The sequence below is a fragment of the Bacillus rossius genome, chromosome 1 (genome assembly GCF_032445375.1).
Source record: "Bacillus rossius redtenbacheri isolate Brsri chromosome 1, Brsri_v3, whole genome shotgun sequence".
NCBI classification, from domain to species: Eukaryota; Metazoa; Arthropoda; class Insecta; order Phasmatodea; family Bacillidae; genus Bacillus; species Bacillus rossius.
Window position 1 is genome coordinate 31,936,234 of NC_086330.1, and position 18,945 is coordinate 31,955,178.

Below are 18,945 nucleotides of genomic sequence, written 5' to 3' on the forward strand. Positions count from 1 at the left end.
TAAAAACAAAACCCATTCATGGAAAGTATGTTTATTTAAAAACAGGTGGAGTATACAGGAGCACGCCAAACAATCTATATTAATAATTCCTTAAACAAAAACCTTTCTTCAACTTTAAATAGAAAAACCAAAACTCTAACGCGAACGCAAGCCACTTGAATCTGACATGAACTAACGTGTCGTAGTACACACTTGCCACGAAAAAATGTGGGCTATCAAATGTAGTTAACTCGGCACCTGACAGAGAGCGCGCGTTGCATCCAATAGGCGAGATATCGATATTCGACTATGTGCACGCACTCTATATGGGAAACAACATAACCAAACATGAATGATGCGCTGGCTACATTTTTATAAGCGGTATGCCGCGGTAATGCATACAATCAGATAAATGAAATACAGTTTAAAAACATCTTTAAAAGAAAATTTACACTTCAGACAACTTTGTATTTCCGTTAATTAAATAAATAAGTGGTAATGACCGAAATTAAATTTTAGATTATACCTACACCGCGGCGACGCAGACGATCAGATAAAGGAAATAACGTTTAAAAACGTCTTTATAAGAAAATTTACACGTCAAACAACTTTGTATTTTTCCGTTAATTTATTAAGTGGTAATGACCGAATAAATATTAGATTTCTACTTTAAAATACATTGTTTTATAGCGCTCGGCATCTACTAGCGGGACCAAAAACATCATGCGACGTTTACGCGAGAAGTTTTTTTATCCCAATTTTGACAGCCTAAAATATGGTTGCGATGATTACACGTGTGTGACGATTATGCGATAAAACACGGTAATAGTGGACTAATTATCCAGGAAAACCGTGTCAAAAGAAAAATATTTTGAACTGTTTGAAAAATATCTTGTAAATTTTATTGTGCAATATTTTGTACAGAATGTCTATGAGTCATGAAAGTTTGAAAAATATCTTGTAAATTTTATTGTGCAATATTTTGTACAGAATGTCTATGAGTCATGAAAGTTGTGAAAAAGTAAGGAAACTTAAGAACTGGGCATAAGCTTGATAAACAGTTACAGCCTTAAAACTTAAATTTCTGGCAGCCTTATACTATCTTGTATTTTTTTTTTGAGCTTCACTGTAGTGTATAGTCTCACAATAAGTATAGATACTGTCCATTTAAATAATGTGAAAATTATTTCGAGCATTCTAACGTAAAATTGTAAGGTGTTCTGGTGAATTGGAATATATTTTGTAATGGAAATAATTTTGGTTGTTTTAATACAAAAATGATTCTGTGATATAAATAGTGTAACAGTAAGTAAATGCTATCAAAATATTCTGAAAAATTTTTCAAAATGTTTCACCTGGTAGATGGCTCATGGTAGGTTTTATTAATGTGTAACATTTTTCTAACACTTCAAAAATGTAGTTTTTAGATATTACATTCGTTTGTTCTTTCAAACTAAGAGAAATAATTTGTGATTTCAGGATTTAGAAGAGGACCATGCCTGCATTCCGATTAAAAAGTCTGATCCGGTCGTGTCTTATAGAGAAACAGTGTCCAACGAGTCAGACCAGATGTGCCTGTCAAAATCGCCCAACAAGCACAATCGTCTGTTCATGAAGGCGTGCCCGATGCCCGATGGTTTACCGGAAGCCATCGACAATGGACAGGTGAATCCAAGAGACGAGGCCAAGGTCAGGGCTCGCTATCTTGCCGATAACTTTGAGTATGATGTGGTGGAAGCAAGGAAGATCTGGGCTTTTGGCCCGGACGGTACGGGCCCCAACCTGCTGATGGACTGCACCAAGGGAGTGCAGTATCTGAACGAGATAAAGGACTCTGTGGTGGCAGGCTTCCAGTGGGCCACGAAGGAGGGAGTTCTGTCGGAGGAGAACTTGCGAGGTGTGCGATTCAATATCCATGACGTCACCCTCCACACGGATGCCATCCATCGAGGCGGTGGCCAGATCATTCCGACGACTCGTCGCTGTCTCTACGCCAGTATTCTGACGGCTGAGCCCCGTCTCATGGAGCCCGTGTACTTGTGCGAGATACAGTGCCCAGAGGTAGCAGTGGGTGGCATCTATGGTGTGCTGAACAGACGTCGTGGCCACGTGTTTGAGGAGATGCAGGTGGCTGGAACACCTATGTTCGTAGTCAAGGCGTATCTGCCCGTCAACGAGTCGTTTGGTAAGTGTTCGAGTATAGTGCTTACATCCTAGCTTTAATATGTTTTAACATCACAATTTTGATTTTCTATGTTAAAACTATGTCGCCAGCTCTGATCCAGCTCTGATTAGTTTCATTCAGAACAAGGTGGCAAAGAGAAAAAAACTTGCATAGATTTTGTGGAAACATCTGGTTGCATACTCACAGTAAAGATTTCTAAAGTTAAACAACTAGGGCTGTTCTGATACCTCAATTTCCGATACCACTGCTGATACCAAAACCGATACTCTCGATTTTTGTTTTCTTACAAAAAGTTAAAATTTCAAGTAAAATGTATGTTATATTGTAATATGCTAGACATTTTTTAATCAATTGTGTTTATTTTATTTACATATTAACAAATTCTGATTTTGCTCCTGAAAAGTAACTGTATTTAGGAGTGCTTGAGATTACACTTCAAAAAAATCAACTGATTCACATGATCTGGCTCTGGCAGCAGAAATGACCTGTGGTCAGTTACAATCAACCCTGCTTGAGAAAATATTTGCTGTGAATAAACTGATCCTGCAGGAACTCCAGTTCTCTGCACATGAATGGTTGAGTGAGCAGAGTGGTGAGCTCAGGTAACGATCAATCTCTTTTTCTGACAACAGTGGTGCATCATAATATGAGTTTCCGGCTCCTTTGCTGATAAGCTGCTTCGTAATCTTTTTTTTTTTTTTTTTTTTTAAATACTGGCACAAACATAACACAAACAAAACAAAAACAAAATTTAACATCTTTTTTTTTTTTTCAATAATGTTCTTTAATATTAATATGTCAATAAATTAGGGGTGTGCGGGATCCCGACGCTTCGGGAAAAAAGTCGGGAAAATAGGCTTCCCGAAATGCCGGGCGGGAATTTTATTACTCCCGAATTTTTCGGCAAATTGTTTAAAAATTTACAAATGTTTACTAATCATGTGAAAATGTTTTCTATCAATTCAAACTGTTTTTATAACAATGTTTTTTATGGATTCGTACATTTTTTAAGGGTTTCCGTACTATTTAAACTAGGCATGTGCGAGAAAGACTTTTTTGAATTCGAGACGAGATCGAGAAAGCAATTTAAAAATTCTCGAGAATCGAGTCGAGATCGAGAAATCTGTACTTTAGTTAACAGGATAATATGATCCAAAAAAGTAAAACTCAATAATCTGACAAACATACATAATTATTCAATAATTTTATCAAGTATCCACAATTGCAATTGCAATTACAACTTTACCTTTACACTCAACAGTTTATTTGCCTACTGTCGTATGTAAACATACGTTATTGACTCCATAGTCTATACAGTTTCCTTGAGCCATGGACGGTACGTGATCATGAAAGTCTGAACATTCACCACTATCGATATGTCACTATCGATACGGACCGCAATTTAAACATCATGTTGCTTGTTATATACTGCTGGCCGTGTGTATAACCTAAGGCCATAAAACAAAATGCAATCGCGGAAGAATTCTGCAGTCATGTTTATATTTTTATTTTTTACCGTACCGTTTTACGTTGATACTTGATATTGATACCGAAAATGATTTATTTTTAACTTTAATGTTGGTTTTATTAACGGAAAATAATAATTTTCTTCTGTAATTTAATGTGATAACCACAGCACAATTCATTGTTTACGTTTACCGTTTCATGTAGTGACTTGTGAACGGAAGTTGTTCGTTTTTAACTTTTTAATAATTTATCGTGTATACTATCGTAACAAGTATATTTTATTTTATTCGATCTACGTTACGTTGAAGATATGTTAATTAATTCAACACGCAACGCAAAATGCTGCCTCAATATATTATATTACCTAACCTATTTCTTGTTTACAAAATTCTCGAAAATTCCGAGCCAAAAAAATTATCTCGAGACGAGATCGAGAAAATTTCTGTCTCGACTCGTTCTCGATGATGCCGAGACTCGCACATCACTAATTTAAACGCAAAACATCTTTTAAACGTATGCCGATCGTAGCGACAGCTGTGGTGTGCAGTGAATTATGATAATCGTTTACACATATCTAATTGGAATATAAAAAACGTACATGGAGTACCTTAAATATTGTATGCGTTCATAAATATATTTCTTCAAGGGTACAAATTTGCAAGATACGTGAATAGTCAGTTATATAACGTTATTGCCGTCACCATCGAATACTTAACCTAAAACCACGTGTGTCGTTAGACACAAACAATACACATGCGCAATCCAACCTTTTCGCCAAAGATATAAGAAATACTAGACTTGCGTTACGTAACGAAGCGTAACCGTTCTCATTACTTGATAGCAGTGGCGATGTAGAGAACTGTATTGGCACTTTGTAAAATATGAAGTCACGTAGCTTTACACCACTGCTCACGAGTATCTAAACATCTATGATTTTGCTTTCGGAGAAAAAAATAGTTGTTTACTGTTTAGTTTGGCGGGCTTTGTCGGCTGACGTTACGTTATTAAGGCTTGTGCAAAGTATCTGTTCCTATTTTCGATGCCGTTGTATATTAAAACAAACTAGCAGCCTACAAATAATGGATGTCGCAACCGATCAGCTTGTTACTTGTAAACCTAAAAGTGTTTGGAAGTATTTTGAACGTCTGACAGTAAATCCCTGGCAAAGTGTGTCTCGTGTGAAAAATTTTTGAGATGCGAGCATGGTAGCACGTCTGGCTATAAAAAAAGAATTTGAGGATGCTAAAAAAATATGAAGTCGTCGCTGAAAAAAGGGCAAGTGAAGCAGACAAAAGAAATATCAGCAAAAAAACAACTTACTTTGCAAGAAACGTTTAAATGGCCATCTTCTCATATTATAATTAAAAATTTGCTTTTTTTTTTTATTTAAATTATCCCGTCCCGTTTCCCGCGGGAATAATTTATTTTTCCCGAAAATTTCCCGCAGTACAAAAACCTATTCCCGCACACCCCTACAATAAATACATTACCATCACGGTAAATATACATCTCGGTTGTTACGGTAACTATAGTGCAAATGTGGTAGCTATCATGCTTCTGTAGTAATTATGGTATCTATAAAGAATCTTTATTTCTTTTTATGGTAATTATCTTATAATATACTATTGAGTTTGTACTGTAGTTATGGTACATCATCCATATTTCTTAGTAAGTTTTTGTTAATTTGTCTTTTCTTCATATTTAATTTACGTGCACCATTAGAAATGGCGACACCACCACAACAGTGATGGAATACGTATTTTCTTGTCCCTGAAAAACTTTTTTTTTCTCTTTTAACAAGTGCGTAGATAGCCGAATCATAAGTTTTTGGTTGGAAATTAGGAGTAAAAAAGGTGGCCGTACACGATAAAATACGGTATGTTGTGTATCTACAGAATCGTGATTGAGAGGTTTTGTGTCGGTCTTGGTAAATAAAGCTAATTAATGTACCTTTTCGTTCATTTCCATGGGCTTAATATGCACTGAACCAATAAATTACTGTTGGTTTCAGTCTCCTCAATTACTGTAACTTCAAATATCTGGATTTGTTTACTTTAGGTAAGCAATGCCCTAACCTGAAAAAAACTTCCTATCTTGTTTGTATGTTGTTTATTGTTTAACTATGGAGATTTGTTTCTGAAACATGAGAAATTCTTTGTTTGTAAGGTAAGTGGTAACAGTATTTATGGCTTGGACTTAACCGATATCTGCACCGATACTACTACCGATTACTGTGAATCGGCTATGACCTTAATATCGGCCAATAACCGATACATGTATTGGTATCGGAACAGCCCTATTAACAACCTATGACAACATTTCTGGTGGATTAATATGCAGTGAAAGTTGACCTGATACAGGCCCACACTTACATTCCTAGTGTAGTCACAGCTCAGGCAATAATCTTGTCATGTGTGGCCTAAAAAATAGTAACATTAAGAAGGGGAGGGGGTATAACTTTGCCTCTTACCAAGCACACTTACACTGGACAGTGAAAGAACAACACCCTTAGCAGCTACTGTGTTTCTACTCTGTAGTTAAAACCAGCCAAAAAATATTATCCATAATGTTTATATATGTTAATAGAAATAACTATTTTCACTTAGTGAAACTTTCAAACAAGTTATAAATTGGTTTAGGCTTACCGTGTTTTCTTCTAAAGTCAAGTTTGAAAAGTAGGGGTGCGACGATTATGCGAGAGAGAAAAATATTTATTAGATAAAGTTATTCATGAAAACAAAACCCATTTATGGAAAGTACGTTTATTTAAAAAGTGAAGTTTAAAAGAGTACGCCAAACAAATTAAATTAATAAGTCATGCAACAAGAACCTTTTTTCAACTTTAAATAGAAAACCCAAAACTGTGATGCGAACGCAAGCCACTTGAATCTCTGACGTGAACTAACGCGTAACTATTGTCACTTGACACGAAAGAGTGCGGGCCATCAAATGTAGTTAACTTGGCAGTTGACAGAGAGAGCGTGTGGCATGCAATCGGCGAGATATCAATATTCGACTACGTGTGGGCGCTCTATACGGGAAGCAACATAACCAAACACGAATGATGCCAACTAGCGCTTTCTACATTATTTGAAGTGGTACATCGCGATGATGCAAACGAACAGATAAAGGTAATAACGTTAAAATAAAGTCTTTAAAAGAAAATTTACACGTCGGACAACTTCGTATTTCCGTTAATTAAATAAGTAAGTGGTAATGTCCGAATAAATATAGGATTTCTTCTTTAAAATACACTGTTTTATACGGAAAAGATACCTACACAAAGCGCTTGGCATCTAATAGTGGGACCAAAAAAACATGCGACGTTTACGCGAGAAGTTTTTTTTATCAAAATTTTGACACCATAAAATATATGTGCGACGATTATGCAAAAAAGAGGGTATGTCAATAATTTAACTATAGATTAAAACTGCTCACTGCCCATTCTTTTTAAACTCACCCTCTTGAAATTTCTTCACACATACTGCAATTGCCTTGCATATTCACGGTGCACTGTTAATTAAAAAAAATATATTTTTGCAATTCCTATTTTTATTTACCATGAAAATAATTTATTTTTTCCTTCCAAAATTTTAATATTTGAACAAAATTTTAGGATTCTAATTCTTACTATTCAAATTTGAGAATAATTTAATATTTGTATTTCACAATTTGATTCTAACTAAAAAAAACTGGTATAGCACCTGCATGTACTCGATGTTTGAGTTTATTTGTGATGACTCGAGCTCATTGCTTTTCAGAAACTCAAGACCTTTTTTTTTTGGTTCTTTACCTTATGATAATTATGACTGTCACTAGTTTAGAATAAGTCTTACTACCCTAGTATCGTATACTTTATAATGTAAGATGGTCTACCGTATATACATAAATACATTGGAATATCATTAACTATCCAGGATTTACAAATTCCCATAATGAGTTTTTTTTTACTTGTATTACTTTCCCACTTTGAAGGAAAGTATTTCCTGCAGTTTATGTTGCAACAATGCATTTAGTAGCAAACTGTCAGAAAAGTGTGAATTCTATTATACATTACAGTGAAACCTCTCTGAAACGACCCCTCACGGTTCCCAGGAATAGGGTCGTAATAGAGGGGGGGTCGTAATAGATTTTTCCCGAAATTTTCAGTTGATTTCGACCCCCCCCCCCCCTTCCCCCACCATCAATTACTCGTCAAGAAACCAGCCGTACAATGGCAGGATGCTGTCACTCACAATGCCAGTCGGCTTGCTTTAAACCCACTTCAACCTTCATGACAAGTCCGTCGCCCTACAGGCCACCTCTAAAGAAAAGACAGTTTATTTTTAGTGATTAGTTTACATGTACGTTTTCTTGCTTTCCGTAGTTAAATAGCTATGCAGCAAGCTTTAAGGTCAAAATTATTAAATTAATAAGTTTCAAAAAGATGGTATTTTCAATGCGCTGGATTTAAGAGATGATATTCTAATGTAGAACACAGCTTGTCTCTGGAATGAACAGCGCTTTTATACGGCTGCAGTGACTCATCGGCAGCATACGTCTTAGCTTGGTTTGAGGGAGGGAAGGGGGTGGCTTGCTGCAGTCTGCTGTTCCTCTGCCAACTATTAATACTATTAATACCCAATTTTATGAACCCCGGATTTTACGAAGCATCAAGATTACGAATATATTCTCAAGAACCGTAAAAAAAAATCGGAAATTTTGACACTAGGTACAACCAAAATCTGTAAAAAAAAAAACTCATAACAAAAGCTTTTAAAAAGATATTATTTACCGCACAGCGTATATTTTGTAAGGGCTTTTCATATTCTAATGTTCGTATAAGAAGAACAAAAAAAATCGGACATTCCTTTTAAAACACGACGGCCGTAGCTTGTACGACGTAAGTGGGAGCGCGGGAAATTCGTCAAACAGGCTGGCTGCAGCTCTCCTTCCTTTGTTCATTCAAGGTTCATCCCTCCCAGATTCCACAAACCATCCTGTCTCGCTCTCTATCTCTCTCTCTCTCTCTCATCCCCCACCCTCCTATTTTAACTTCTCCCACCTTCTGCGTGAGAAACTGTGTACAACCTTATCCCCTCGACCCTTCCCACCCCCTCCTCCCCCCTCGTCACCTCTTCCTCACTCCGTTGCTTTGTGCGATGAAAGCCAGGTTGTATACTCCATTCCCGGTAAAATAAAAACATTTTGAAGACCCCTCGGCACCTACTCACCGTTAAGACTGTATGTAGTTATGGTACAATTTGTTTATAAGTCACAGAACAGTATTTCTGCTGGAAAATCACCGAAACTTAAAAAACTTCTTGTATGGAAACATTTAGTAGGACCATAAAAGTATTTATTTACCGCAAAAGAACTATACTCACCATTCCCTCCGTTCAACAATACGGGTGGGTGACGCATGGCTACGAAGCGTTTCCCTGTCAACATGTTTCACACTTCAAAAAAAAAAAACTTTTTTACCTTAAAAAGTGTCACTTAGGGTGGCTGGATGGATTCAATATTCACCATAACATCAATGACCATAAAGCGAAAGTAATTCTGTTCGTAGGGTTAACTAGCCACGATGTTTTTTTTTTTTATTTAAATAGTTTTTAGGCTTAGTAAATATGTTTATACCAATTTTTTTCATAATGTTAAATGTATGCTGCAGTGAATGGTGGAAAGTGTTTTAAATTTGGCTTCTAAGAGCACAATGTACGGTAACAGCCTATAATCCCCTCAGTAGTAAACTGGCACGGTAAAAATAAAAATAAAGATAGCGCCCCTCAGTAGCAAGCTGGCATGGTAAAAATAAAAATAAAGGGTCGTATTATCTGCTCTCCACAATCTACACCAGCCACGGCAGCAGAGTAAAAAATAAATTCTGCCTGGACAGCGGATAAAAGAGGCATAAGTGACACAGACTGGACTTGTCAAACTTGTACTTTTTGCTCTACAATGCTGTTTCAAGACCTAGAACCACAAGGACCGCAGTTTAAAACATAATACCCCACAAAAGCAATCTAAAACATTCTTGGCCACCTACCATCTCCCCTCTAATTTATCAAAATAAAAAGTGGGTGGATGTATTACGTGGTTGTATACGGTAAACAAAGATGTGATAATAAGTTAAATTTGTTTAACTTCAAAAATAATTTACGATTTTGAGAAGCGGGATAGTTTATTTTACCGTGCTGTTTAGATAAAACAGCATTTATCTTTTAAATATTCAGTGCAACCGCCCCATCATTGTTTTAAATAATTTAATTTATTTTAAAATTTACACAAGTAAATTCAGAATTTTTTTTAGCAGTAGACTAATGCAATGCAAACTTAAAGAGTTCTGCTTAACGTTTAACATAAAAGTAGGCCTTTTTACAAAACCATCACCCATACAATGGCAACATCCAGCACTGAATATAACTCACCCGTTAAGTCATAATATCCAACAACGTAATTGACGTGACAGCTGGTCATTATGTTGTAAACACTAATACGTGCTCTACATACGTAACACACCAACGTATGTTTTAATGAACATGTAAGTTAAGTTACATATTCCACACTGTTAACTTTCACTTCAACAAAGAAATGTTTTAATGTACGAGGGGGAAAAAATATACACGTAAACTCATTTAATGAAAAAAAATCAAGTTATATTAAAACTGCCCTACTTTTTAAAAAAGTCCTTAATTGAGGTCTGTTTCTGCTTAATGGCAGCTTTCTCGACAAATTCTTTCAATTTTGTAAAGTGAGACCACATCTCCTCACTTGCACCATGATGTCGTAGCATTGATGCATAGACGTCTCCAGCTTTGAGGACGTCTCTCGTTGTGGGAACGTCTTCGAGTTCTTCCATTTCTCCTTCCCCCTCTTCGTCACTGGAGTCTTGCTGTAATTTTCCGGCATCATCAAGGGCACCGCAAACTGCGACGTCATCGTCCACTCTCACAAATTCCTCAAATGTACAGTCTGGGGCCAAATGCTGCCACATTTGATCGTCGCAAGGCCTAGTAACAGTGCAAGGGGAAGGTGTCAACACTGTCACAGGGCCCAGCTCCGGTTCCGTTGAAGGGCCTGGCTGGGGTTCGGCATCCATTGTCGGCGGGTCGTCCGGGTCTTCAGAGTTGGCAGCAGCAAGAGGCACATGGACGGTAGCCTCTTTGTCGACTGGTGTGACAAAGTGGGCATGTCGGAAGCAGTTGGCGATAATTGTAGGCTGCACGGCCCTCCAACTAGCAACAATTGCTTCTATCCCTCTAAATACATCCCACTTCTTGACATCTTTGCCAATTTCCATTTTTAAAACCATGCTCCGCACGAGCATTTCGCGGAACTTCAGTTTCACTTGCTGTATTATGCCTTGATCCAGAGGCTGAAGCACACTGGTGGTGTTCTTTGGCAGGAACACCAGTTCAATGTTCCTGAGGTTGTCGACAGCAGGATGTGCTGGGCAATTGTCGACAAAGAGAACAACTTTTCGGTTGGCTGCGCCCATCTTTGCATCAAAGCCGCGAAGCCATCTCATGAACACCGTTGAAGTCATCCATGCCTTTTTATTAAAATCGTAATCACATGGAATTACATTGCCCTTGAATCCTCTGGGTTTCTGGAATTTTCCTATCACGAGAGGCTTCATTTTGTCACTGCCGTCCATGTTGCAGCACAGAAGGACGGTGAGGCGCTCTTTGCTTCGCTTTGCACCCTTGCACATGTCACCTTTCATAGCTAGAGTACGATCTGGCATCAGATTATAGAACATCCCCAGCTCGTCCGCGTTGTAAACATCGCGAGGCGGGTATCGGCAAAGGATGTTTCCAAGCAAGGGCAACCATTCATTCACAGATTGTGGGTCGACTGACGCACTTTCACCAACGATTTTACGACTCGATATGCCATGACGAACTTTAAAACGATCCAGCCAACCGTTTGAACATTTGAAGTTCTCAATGCCTAACTTCAAGCTTAATTCGTCTGCCTTTTTCAGCATCATGGGTCCGCTTACAGGCAGGTTTTGCGCCCTAAGCTGGCCAAACCACTCCAGCATTGCTTCCTCCAGATTCGCATGTGTCACGCCCCTCAAATTCTTCAGCTGGACGTTGCGGCCGTCCTTCAAAACGGCATTTACTATTTCTTCCCTTTTTTTTATTATTGTGAAAAGAGTTGATTTCGGAATGCCATGTCGTCGCGCGATATCCGTCTTCGACAGCTTCTTCTCATCCACTTCCTGTATTATCTCGTACTTCTTAATGAGTGACAAGCTGGCTCGTTTAACACTCATTTCGTCAAAACCGCAAATCCGTATGAAATAAAACAAATGTGTAAATCGCCAACAGTCGTCACAAAACCCAACCTTTCAGGTAACCAAATCGGGGGGAAAAAATTTGCATAAGTCGTCAACAATAGTTCACAAATTCAAGCCAGAAAATATACCAAGTCGCGACTTCAAAAACTAAACATTGTTAACCAATAGTAATTAAAATCAAGAGAAAGCCAGCAGGTAGCTTTGCCTAATTGGGTATGACATTAGACACTCGCAAAAAGCTAAACGTAAAAACGTCGCCACAAAAATCTTTAACTGCGCACCCTGCCAGCAAAAGGACGTGGAATGGGGGTTGTCAAGTGCTGACAGCGGTCGACAGGAAGTGGTATCTATTTTTAGATACGCGCTGCCTGCAGCAGTACAGCACTCGGCAAGAGAAACGCAGTAACACGCTACTAACTACAAAAAATTTATTTTCCATCCGATTTTCTTCGGATTTTCGGCAATTTTTTCACGGTTCCTCGAAATCGGGTTGTAATAGAGAGGTGGTCGCAATAAATGGGGTCGCAACAAAAAGGTTTTACTGTACTATCTGTGGTCACTGCTGCTTCATTTGCCTTTGTAAGACACCTAGTTTTTTTTTTTTGGTGCCACATTCTACGGTAAACCATATGGCCATGAACAAAAACTTTAGTGACGTGAAAACCAAAATTATTTTCAGTTTTATATTTCATCCCTTTAAAACTTTAATCTATTATGCATGAAACAAGTTGTAAAGGCATTTTTATTTGAACAAACAATGGATTACTGGACCCTTATTTAAATAAGTTTTAAAGAAACGTACCTAATTCCTGTAAATTTGGCATTTTCATGCATGTTCAGCGATGCTCATTTTACCACATTAGAAATATTTTAGAAAAGCAGATGGCACATAGAATTTCTAAACATTACAACTAGCACTGGAAATATTTGTTAATTTTTTCAATTACTAAACAAACTATAATTTTGAAAGAAATTTAAGAAAGTTTTGAAAGAACGGAATTTTCATTAGAATCTCTTCTACAATAATTCCCAGATCAATAATTATTTTTACTAACAGTTTAATACAGTAAGTCCTCTATTTACGTCGTACCGATTTACGTCGTTTCGGATTAACGTCGCTAATGTTCGAGTACTCATGTTTCAATTTAAGTTGCCACCGATTCACAATAACGTCATTTACAATGACCGTAAATCTTTATTTTAACCAAAACACAGTATATAATTCGTTTATAATTCTTTGTTTCCTTCGGTAGTTAATTTATGCTATGTAGCGTAAGCTACACGTTCACCGCCTTATCTTATCATACATCATGAGGGACGCTTCCTGCTCTCCGCGCGGTGATGCAATACTACCAGGCCGCCCGCTCTGCCACCCACGTATCTCGCACGTAGAAGTGTTATCTACATCCCGCAACGACACAGCATTTTCTCCTACCCCTGTTCGTCCAGCTCCTTGGCACTTCAGTAGAGGTGTAAAAGTAACGAAAAAAAGTGTACCCGTATGTATTCGTTACTATAACAATTAGTACTCGTTACTTTCGTATCGTTACTCGTTACTTCTGATACCGCATAACATGCTATGTTATGTAACAGCAACGAATCGAGTCGTATTTTGTAAGCGTACAGTATGACGTCGCGTAAATAATAATAAATCGAATATAAACAATTTAAAGTATTTGATAATTAACAGCTTTTGTTAACCAAGAAACAATAAAATCTCATTAGAGCAGCTTTATTATAATATCTCTTTTAAGATAAGAACAAAAAACGTGAAAATTCGCGATAATAAAAAACAAAAACATACATATTTATAATTTGTAAAAAATACTTTCTTACGTTGTTTCTGTTCCAATCTCAAACTTTGTCTACACACACAATACCTTTAATAAACAGTAAAAAACTTGGACGGCGAATTTCCAAATTATACTTTTCTTAATAAACAAACATCGTTCTTTGTAACGAATAAGCGCGCGCATGCGTAAAACATACGAAAAATGCGAGTAACGAAATGCATTCGTGTGTAACGTTTCGTTACTCGTTACTAGATGCCGCACCCGTTACTAAGTAACGAATACATACGGTTTACTTCAGTCGCTATGATATCATTGAGTTGGCCGGAGTTTTAAACGTGCCGTTGTTAACTTTATCGTGATTAAATGCGTTTGTAGTAGGCCTACAGTATCAGCTCACTGCAATTTATGATTTTTTCTTCATAAGATGTCTTCCAAACGACTATATATCTGTTTTTATATTTCAATCAATAAAGGTAATAAAGCAGCTGGTTAAATAAACATTCTATAAAGCTGAGAAGTACTAGTTTGACTTGTTTCCCACGCTGTCGGTTGTCATTTGCTGATAAAATTGCCCGTTGTCACGTCTGTATGCCAGCGCTTCCGGCCGACCTTGGGCCGTGGCCGGCCGGTGGCATGAAAAATGGCTCATTTTGCGTCGTTTCTATTTACGTCGCGGTTTTCAGGAACGTAACCCCGACGTAAACCGAGGACTTACTGTACTGAATACTACCGGAATTTGTGTGTTACATGGTTGAATTAATGAATTTTTTTGTTCAGAATTCATAAGGTCGTAACGAAGTTTGCAGAATTTAGTTTTTATTTTTACTTTGTGAAAGAAATAATTAAGTGTTTTTGTATGTAACATTGTCTTAGTCTTCACAGTTTTCAGCAAAGTTGGTAATAGTATCGAACAAAATTATGGAAGTTGTGATGCATTGAATTTTTTTGATGTAAAGTTTAATGAACATACATATGAAGACCACATGGAGACAGTGCCACATTGTTTTCATTCGAATGAGCTAAGAGACAGTACACAGACTTTACTTGTGCTCGGAATTCTACTGAAGACAAATAATGTGGTGTGGCTCTTACTGTGAAACTGATTAGCCAAGTTTTTTTTTACAGGTTTTTAATTATTTTGTAATCTGTAGGTTACAACTAACACGGATAATCGAGAGTTTAGTGTAAATTAATTTGAGAAACATTTTCAAATGCAAATTTAATTAGTATTTTTTGTATAATTTTATTCAACCATTTATATAATTGAAAATTAAATTGTTTCTACAAGAATTGTAGCTTTTTGTTAATTTGTTTGTGTATATGTTAAGCATACTATGAAGGAGAATAAATATTCCACTTCTCACGTTAGTTTTTTTTAAGACAGTCCCTTGAATAACATCTTAAATAGGTTTCAGTGTAACTGCAGCCAAAATGTGAAATGTAACCCTGTTTTTTAAAGGTTAGTGTGTTTTTGTGCAGGTTTCACAGCAGACTTGAGGAGTAACACAGGCGGACAGGCATTCCCACAGTGTGTGTTTGATCACTGGCAGATCCTGCCCGGGGACCCCCTGGACTCTGGTACCAAGCCGTACTTGGTTGTGCAGGTCAGCATTTTTAGTAGCCAACTTACTGTGAAATCCCATTTCAAAGCTTAAAGGGTTCAAAATAAATTATGCTTGTTTGTTGTATGCAGTTATTAATTTTGATAAGAATTTATATTAGTGATGTCAAAGAAATAAAAAAAATTAATTAATTATTTGAGCGGCCAGCAAACAAGTTTTGGTATTACAGTGAAACTCCTTAAACTTTGAGAGACCAGTAAAATAAGTGTAAATTATAGGTCAGACTTCTTTAAAAATTCTAAGCATATAACTTATAAATTTAATTCATGTATGATATTATATTATCATATTTTAGCATTTGTAATTCGTTTGAACCATTTTGATAAACTTGGATATTAAATCTAGGCATCTCAATAAATCAGCCTGGGGAAAGGTTAACTCAGTTTTTTTTTTCCTTCTACCTGTTTCTGCTTAAAAATGTTCTCTTACTTAGTCACAGTACTAAAACTTTTTAAAATGTTAAGTCACCTTTTTTTTCTCTTTGATAAAGTGGCACAATATCAGTTTTAAAATACATAATGGCCTTTTTATGAAATTACTAATAAAAAATATTTAATATACCATTTTTTAAAAACAAATTAAAAAGTATAAAACAATTTCTCTTAGTTTCATAAAATGTCAAACCCCATTCACATTTTTAAAATTGTACAAATTTCCCCAAAAATTTGTAATATTTTTTTTTCAATAGCTATAATGATACTGGTAATATTTAAAATGAAAAACATGGAGCGCATGTGACAAAGAATTGATGTTTGTTGTAGTAATATTTTGACTAACAATTATCATGAGTTTCCTCATTAATACATACTACTCTCTAAATGTTTAACATTAATGTATTAATAGTTCAACTAAAAATTTTATTTCACTGCAAAAGATATGGATTTAATCATGAGTTTTCTTATTAATACAGATTATCAACATGATTAACAAACATACAGCAAAACCCCTTATTTGCACTTTTCATGGGGACAAAGTAAAAAAGTGTAAAAAGAGTGAAAGTGTAAATAAAGGAAAAAGTAAGAAATACGTTAAAGTTAATTAAAATACAGTTGTATCCTGCAGCGTTCATAACTAATACGGGCTACATTACATACGCATTGCGCCTAAGTAAAAAGTAAAAAAAAAAGGGCTGCAAATTGGAAATTTACCGTCAATAGCTCGCCGTGCGCGGAGAAAGGTCATTGTACTCAATCAGCTGTTACGGCGCGGCTTAGCCGCCGGCTGGCTCTCTCTGTTGTCTGAGCTGCGCATGCGCAGTATAACTCACTCTATGCTCCGCCCAGACTCGTGACCTTCCATCAGCAGCCAGCCAATAGATGCGAACTTAGCGGAAAAAAAATATAAGCTCCACCTCCCGTGTACCAGTTTTTCCCAGTTCTAATACCAATTTATTGGTCTACGCATCAGTTTTCTCGCTGCCTTGACATGTTCAAGTTTACGTTCATCTTGATGTCTTGATACCAATAATTAATTATTTACGATCCCCAGAAATAAATGGTTAGTTTAAAAAATATGCGTCAACTGTGCAATATTTCCGAAATTATAAAATACGTTTAAAACAGTTTCCAAGACTCCACTCATTTTATCTTGTGAAGTTTGTCTCGTACCAGTATTTCGGCTAAGTTGTTACATAAATATAGTATCACAACTTACAAACAGCCTCGTAAAGTCGTAATATTCCCGACATTCCCGGTACGTTTATACATTCGTGAGTTTACGTTTTTCCCTAGTACATTTTAGATTGTCTCCTGCTATAATTACTCGGACTTTTACAAGCCTAGGCTTAAATTATTATATGTTTAGAAATAAAAGCAACTTTTCATGTTATAAAATATGTATATTTTGAGATTTAAAATGTTCGTTGCCGACTATAAACGTTACGTTTTTCACAATGTTTTTAGGCCTGCTATGGTTGTTACGTGACGTAAATAGCGGGATGGATTCGATTTTTGAGACGTAATTCGCGTGAAAGTATTGTATTGGACTAAATGGGAACTAAACGGGACCTGAAGAATATAGTGTAAATAACTGGAAAACATAAATAACGGTAACGTAAATAAGGGGTTTCGCTGTATATTGCATATACCCCACATTTTTCATTTGACGAGACATTACCAGTGTTATCATAGCTATTGAAAATTCACAATCACAAATTTTTGGGAAAATTTGTAAGATTAAAAAATGAGTGAGGGTTTTGAATATTTATTATACTAAGGGAAATAATTGTCTATTTTTTAAGTCATGTGTGTGAAATTTTGCCATCAGTTTTAAACACCTTGACGTGATGAAGTATGCAAACATTTTTAGGGTTTATTTCAGTTTTTTCATGTTAATATATTTGAAATAAAAATGTTACAAATGAACAAAAAAATTGCTTTATTGATTCTGAGAAACATTGTTTTGGGCGAAACACTATGGTCATGGCGAGGTAATGAACAGAAGTTGCCCAAAGGAAGCTAATAAAAACATGGTAAAAAAAATAAAACTGACTACATTTTCAAGAATATGAACATAAGAATTATCACACAATCAACTCTTCATCGTAAGAAAACTGCCTAAGTAATAAATAAGACTGCCTGTTCAATAATGTTCTTTATTGTTTTCAGGAGACACGCAAACGGAAGGGTCTGAAGGAAGGTTTGCCAGATCTTACGCAATACCTGGACAAGCTGTAAGAAAAGGGGATTTTAGGGAGCTGTATAAAGTATTATTGGTTCCAGTTCTTTGGACCTTCAATATAATGTAATTGCAACACCAAGGAAACAGCATTGAGACTCCCTGCAGCAAGACATGCTGTTGAATTATATATATCTTTATTTTAATTGATTTGTGTATAAAGGAGGGGCTGAAGAGTAAATAAAACGAAGGTATCGAGTTATTATTGTTTGTAGCTTCTTACTCCCGTTCCTTGCATGAACACATTTTTTAATATTAATTGTTTTTTATCTAAAAAGAGGTTGACATAAAATAGGTACAAGATTATATGTAGTCAAATGTCAATATAAATAAAACATTATTAATGCCAAAAAAATTTTTACTAAAGTATTAACAAGTCTTATTGATTTGTTTCACAAGTTATAAAAATGCCTTTTGTTACAGCCTACACGCATAGGTAGATTTTGAAGTGCCTATTTATTCTGGAAATGTTTTTTAAACTTCTAAAAACTCCAAGAACATTTAAGAACCTAATGTACATAACATCCTGCATGTTTGTCAATATTTAAAAAAAAATCGATTAAACTTTTTCTCATATTCCATGCTGTGAAAATATTTTAAATGTTTTTAACTCAATGCATCCAATTCAACTCAATGCATCATATTATGCAGGGGCGAAACAACTAAATTTCCAAAGGGGGGGCAATATACCTATTTATAAAGAATCATCGATCCCCCCCTATTGAAGCGGGGTGTCCGGGGGTCCTCCCCCGGGAAAATTTGTATTTCAAGGTGGAAAATGGTGCTATTTAAGCAGTTTTATTATCTAAAAATTGATTACACAGCACTTTCTTTGCCCCCGTTTGCCCCCACTTCAAGGTTTCAGAGGGTGGAGGGGGGGGGGGGGGGGCAAAATACTCTTTGGCCCCCCCCCCCCCCATGTTGTTGGGCCCGGAT

General features: G+C 36.4%; 1 protein-coding gene across 1 annotated transcript in view; it reads left to right on the top strand.

Annotated features, from left to right (window-relative positions):
• Positions 1 to 18,211, top strand: part of LOC134533929 (translation elongation factor 2) — a 117,605-nt gene extending 99,394 nt beyond the window's left edge. The window contains exons 10-12 of the mRNA XM_063371746.1: positions 1,459 to 2,164; positions 15,191 to 15,315; positions 17,940 to 18,211. Coding sequence (XP_063227816.1) covers positions 1,459 to 2,164; positions 15,191 to 15,315; positions 17,940 to 18,008 — 900 coding nt within the window. The 3' untranslated portion in view covers positions 18,009 to 18,211. The remainder of the gene's footprint in view (positions 1 to 1,458; positions 2,165 to 15,190; positions 15,316 to 17,939) is intronic.
• Positions 18,212 to 18,945: the final 734 nt, after the last annotated feature.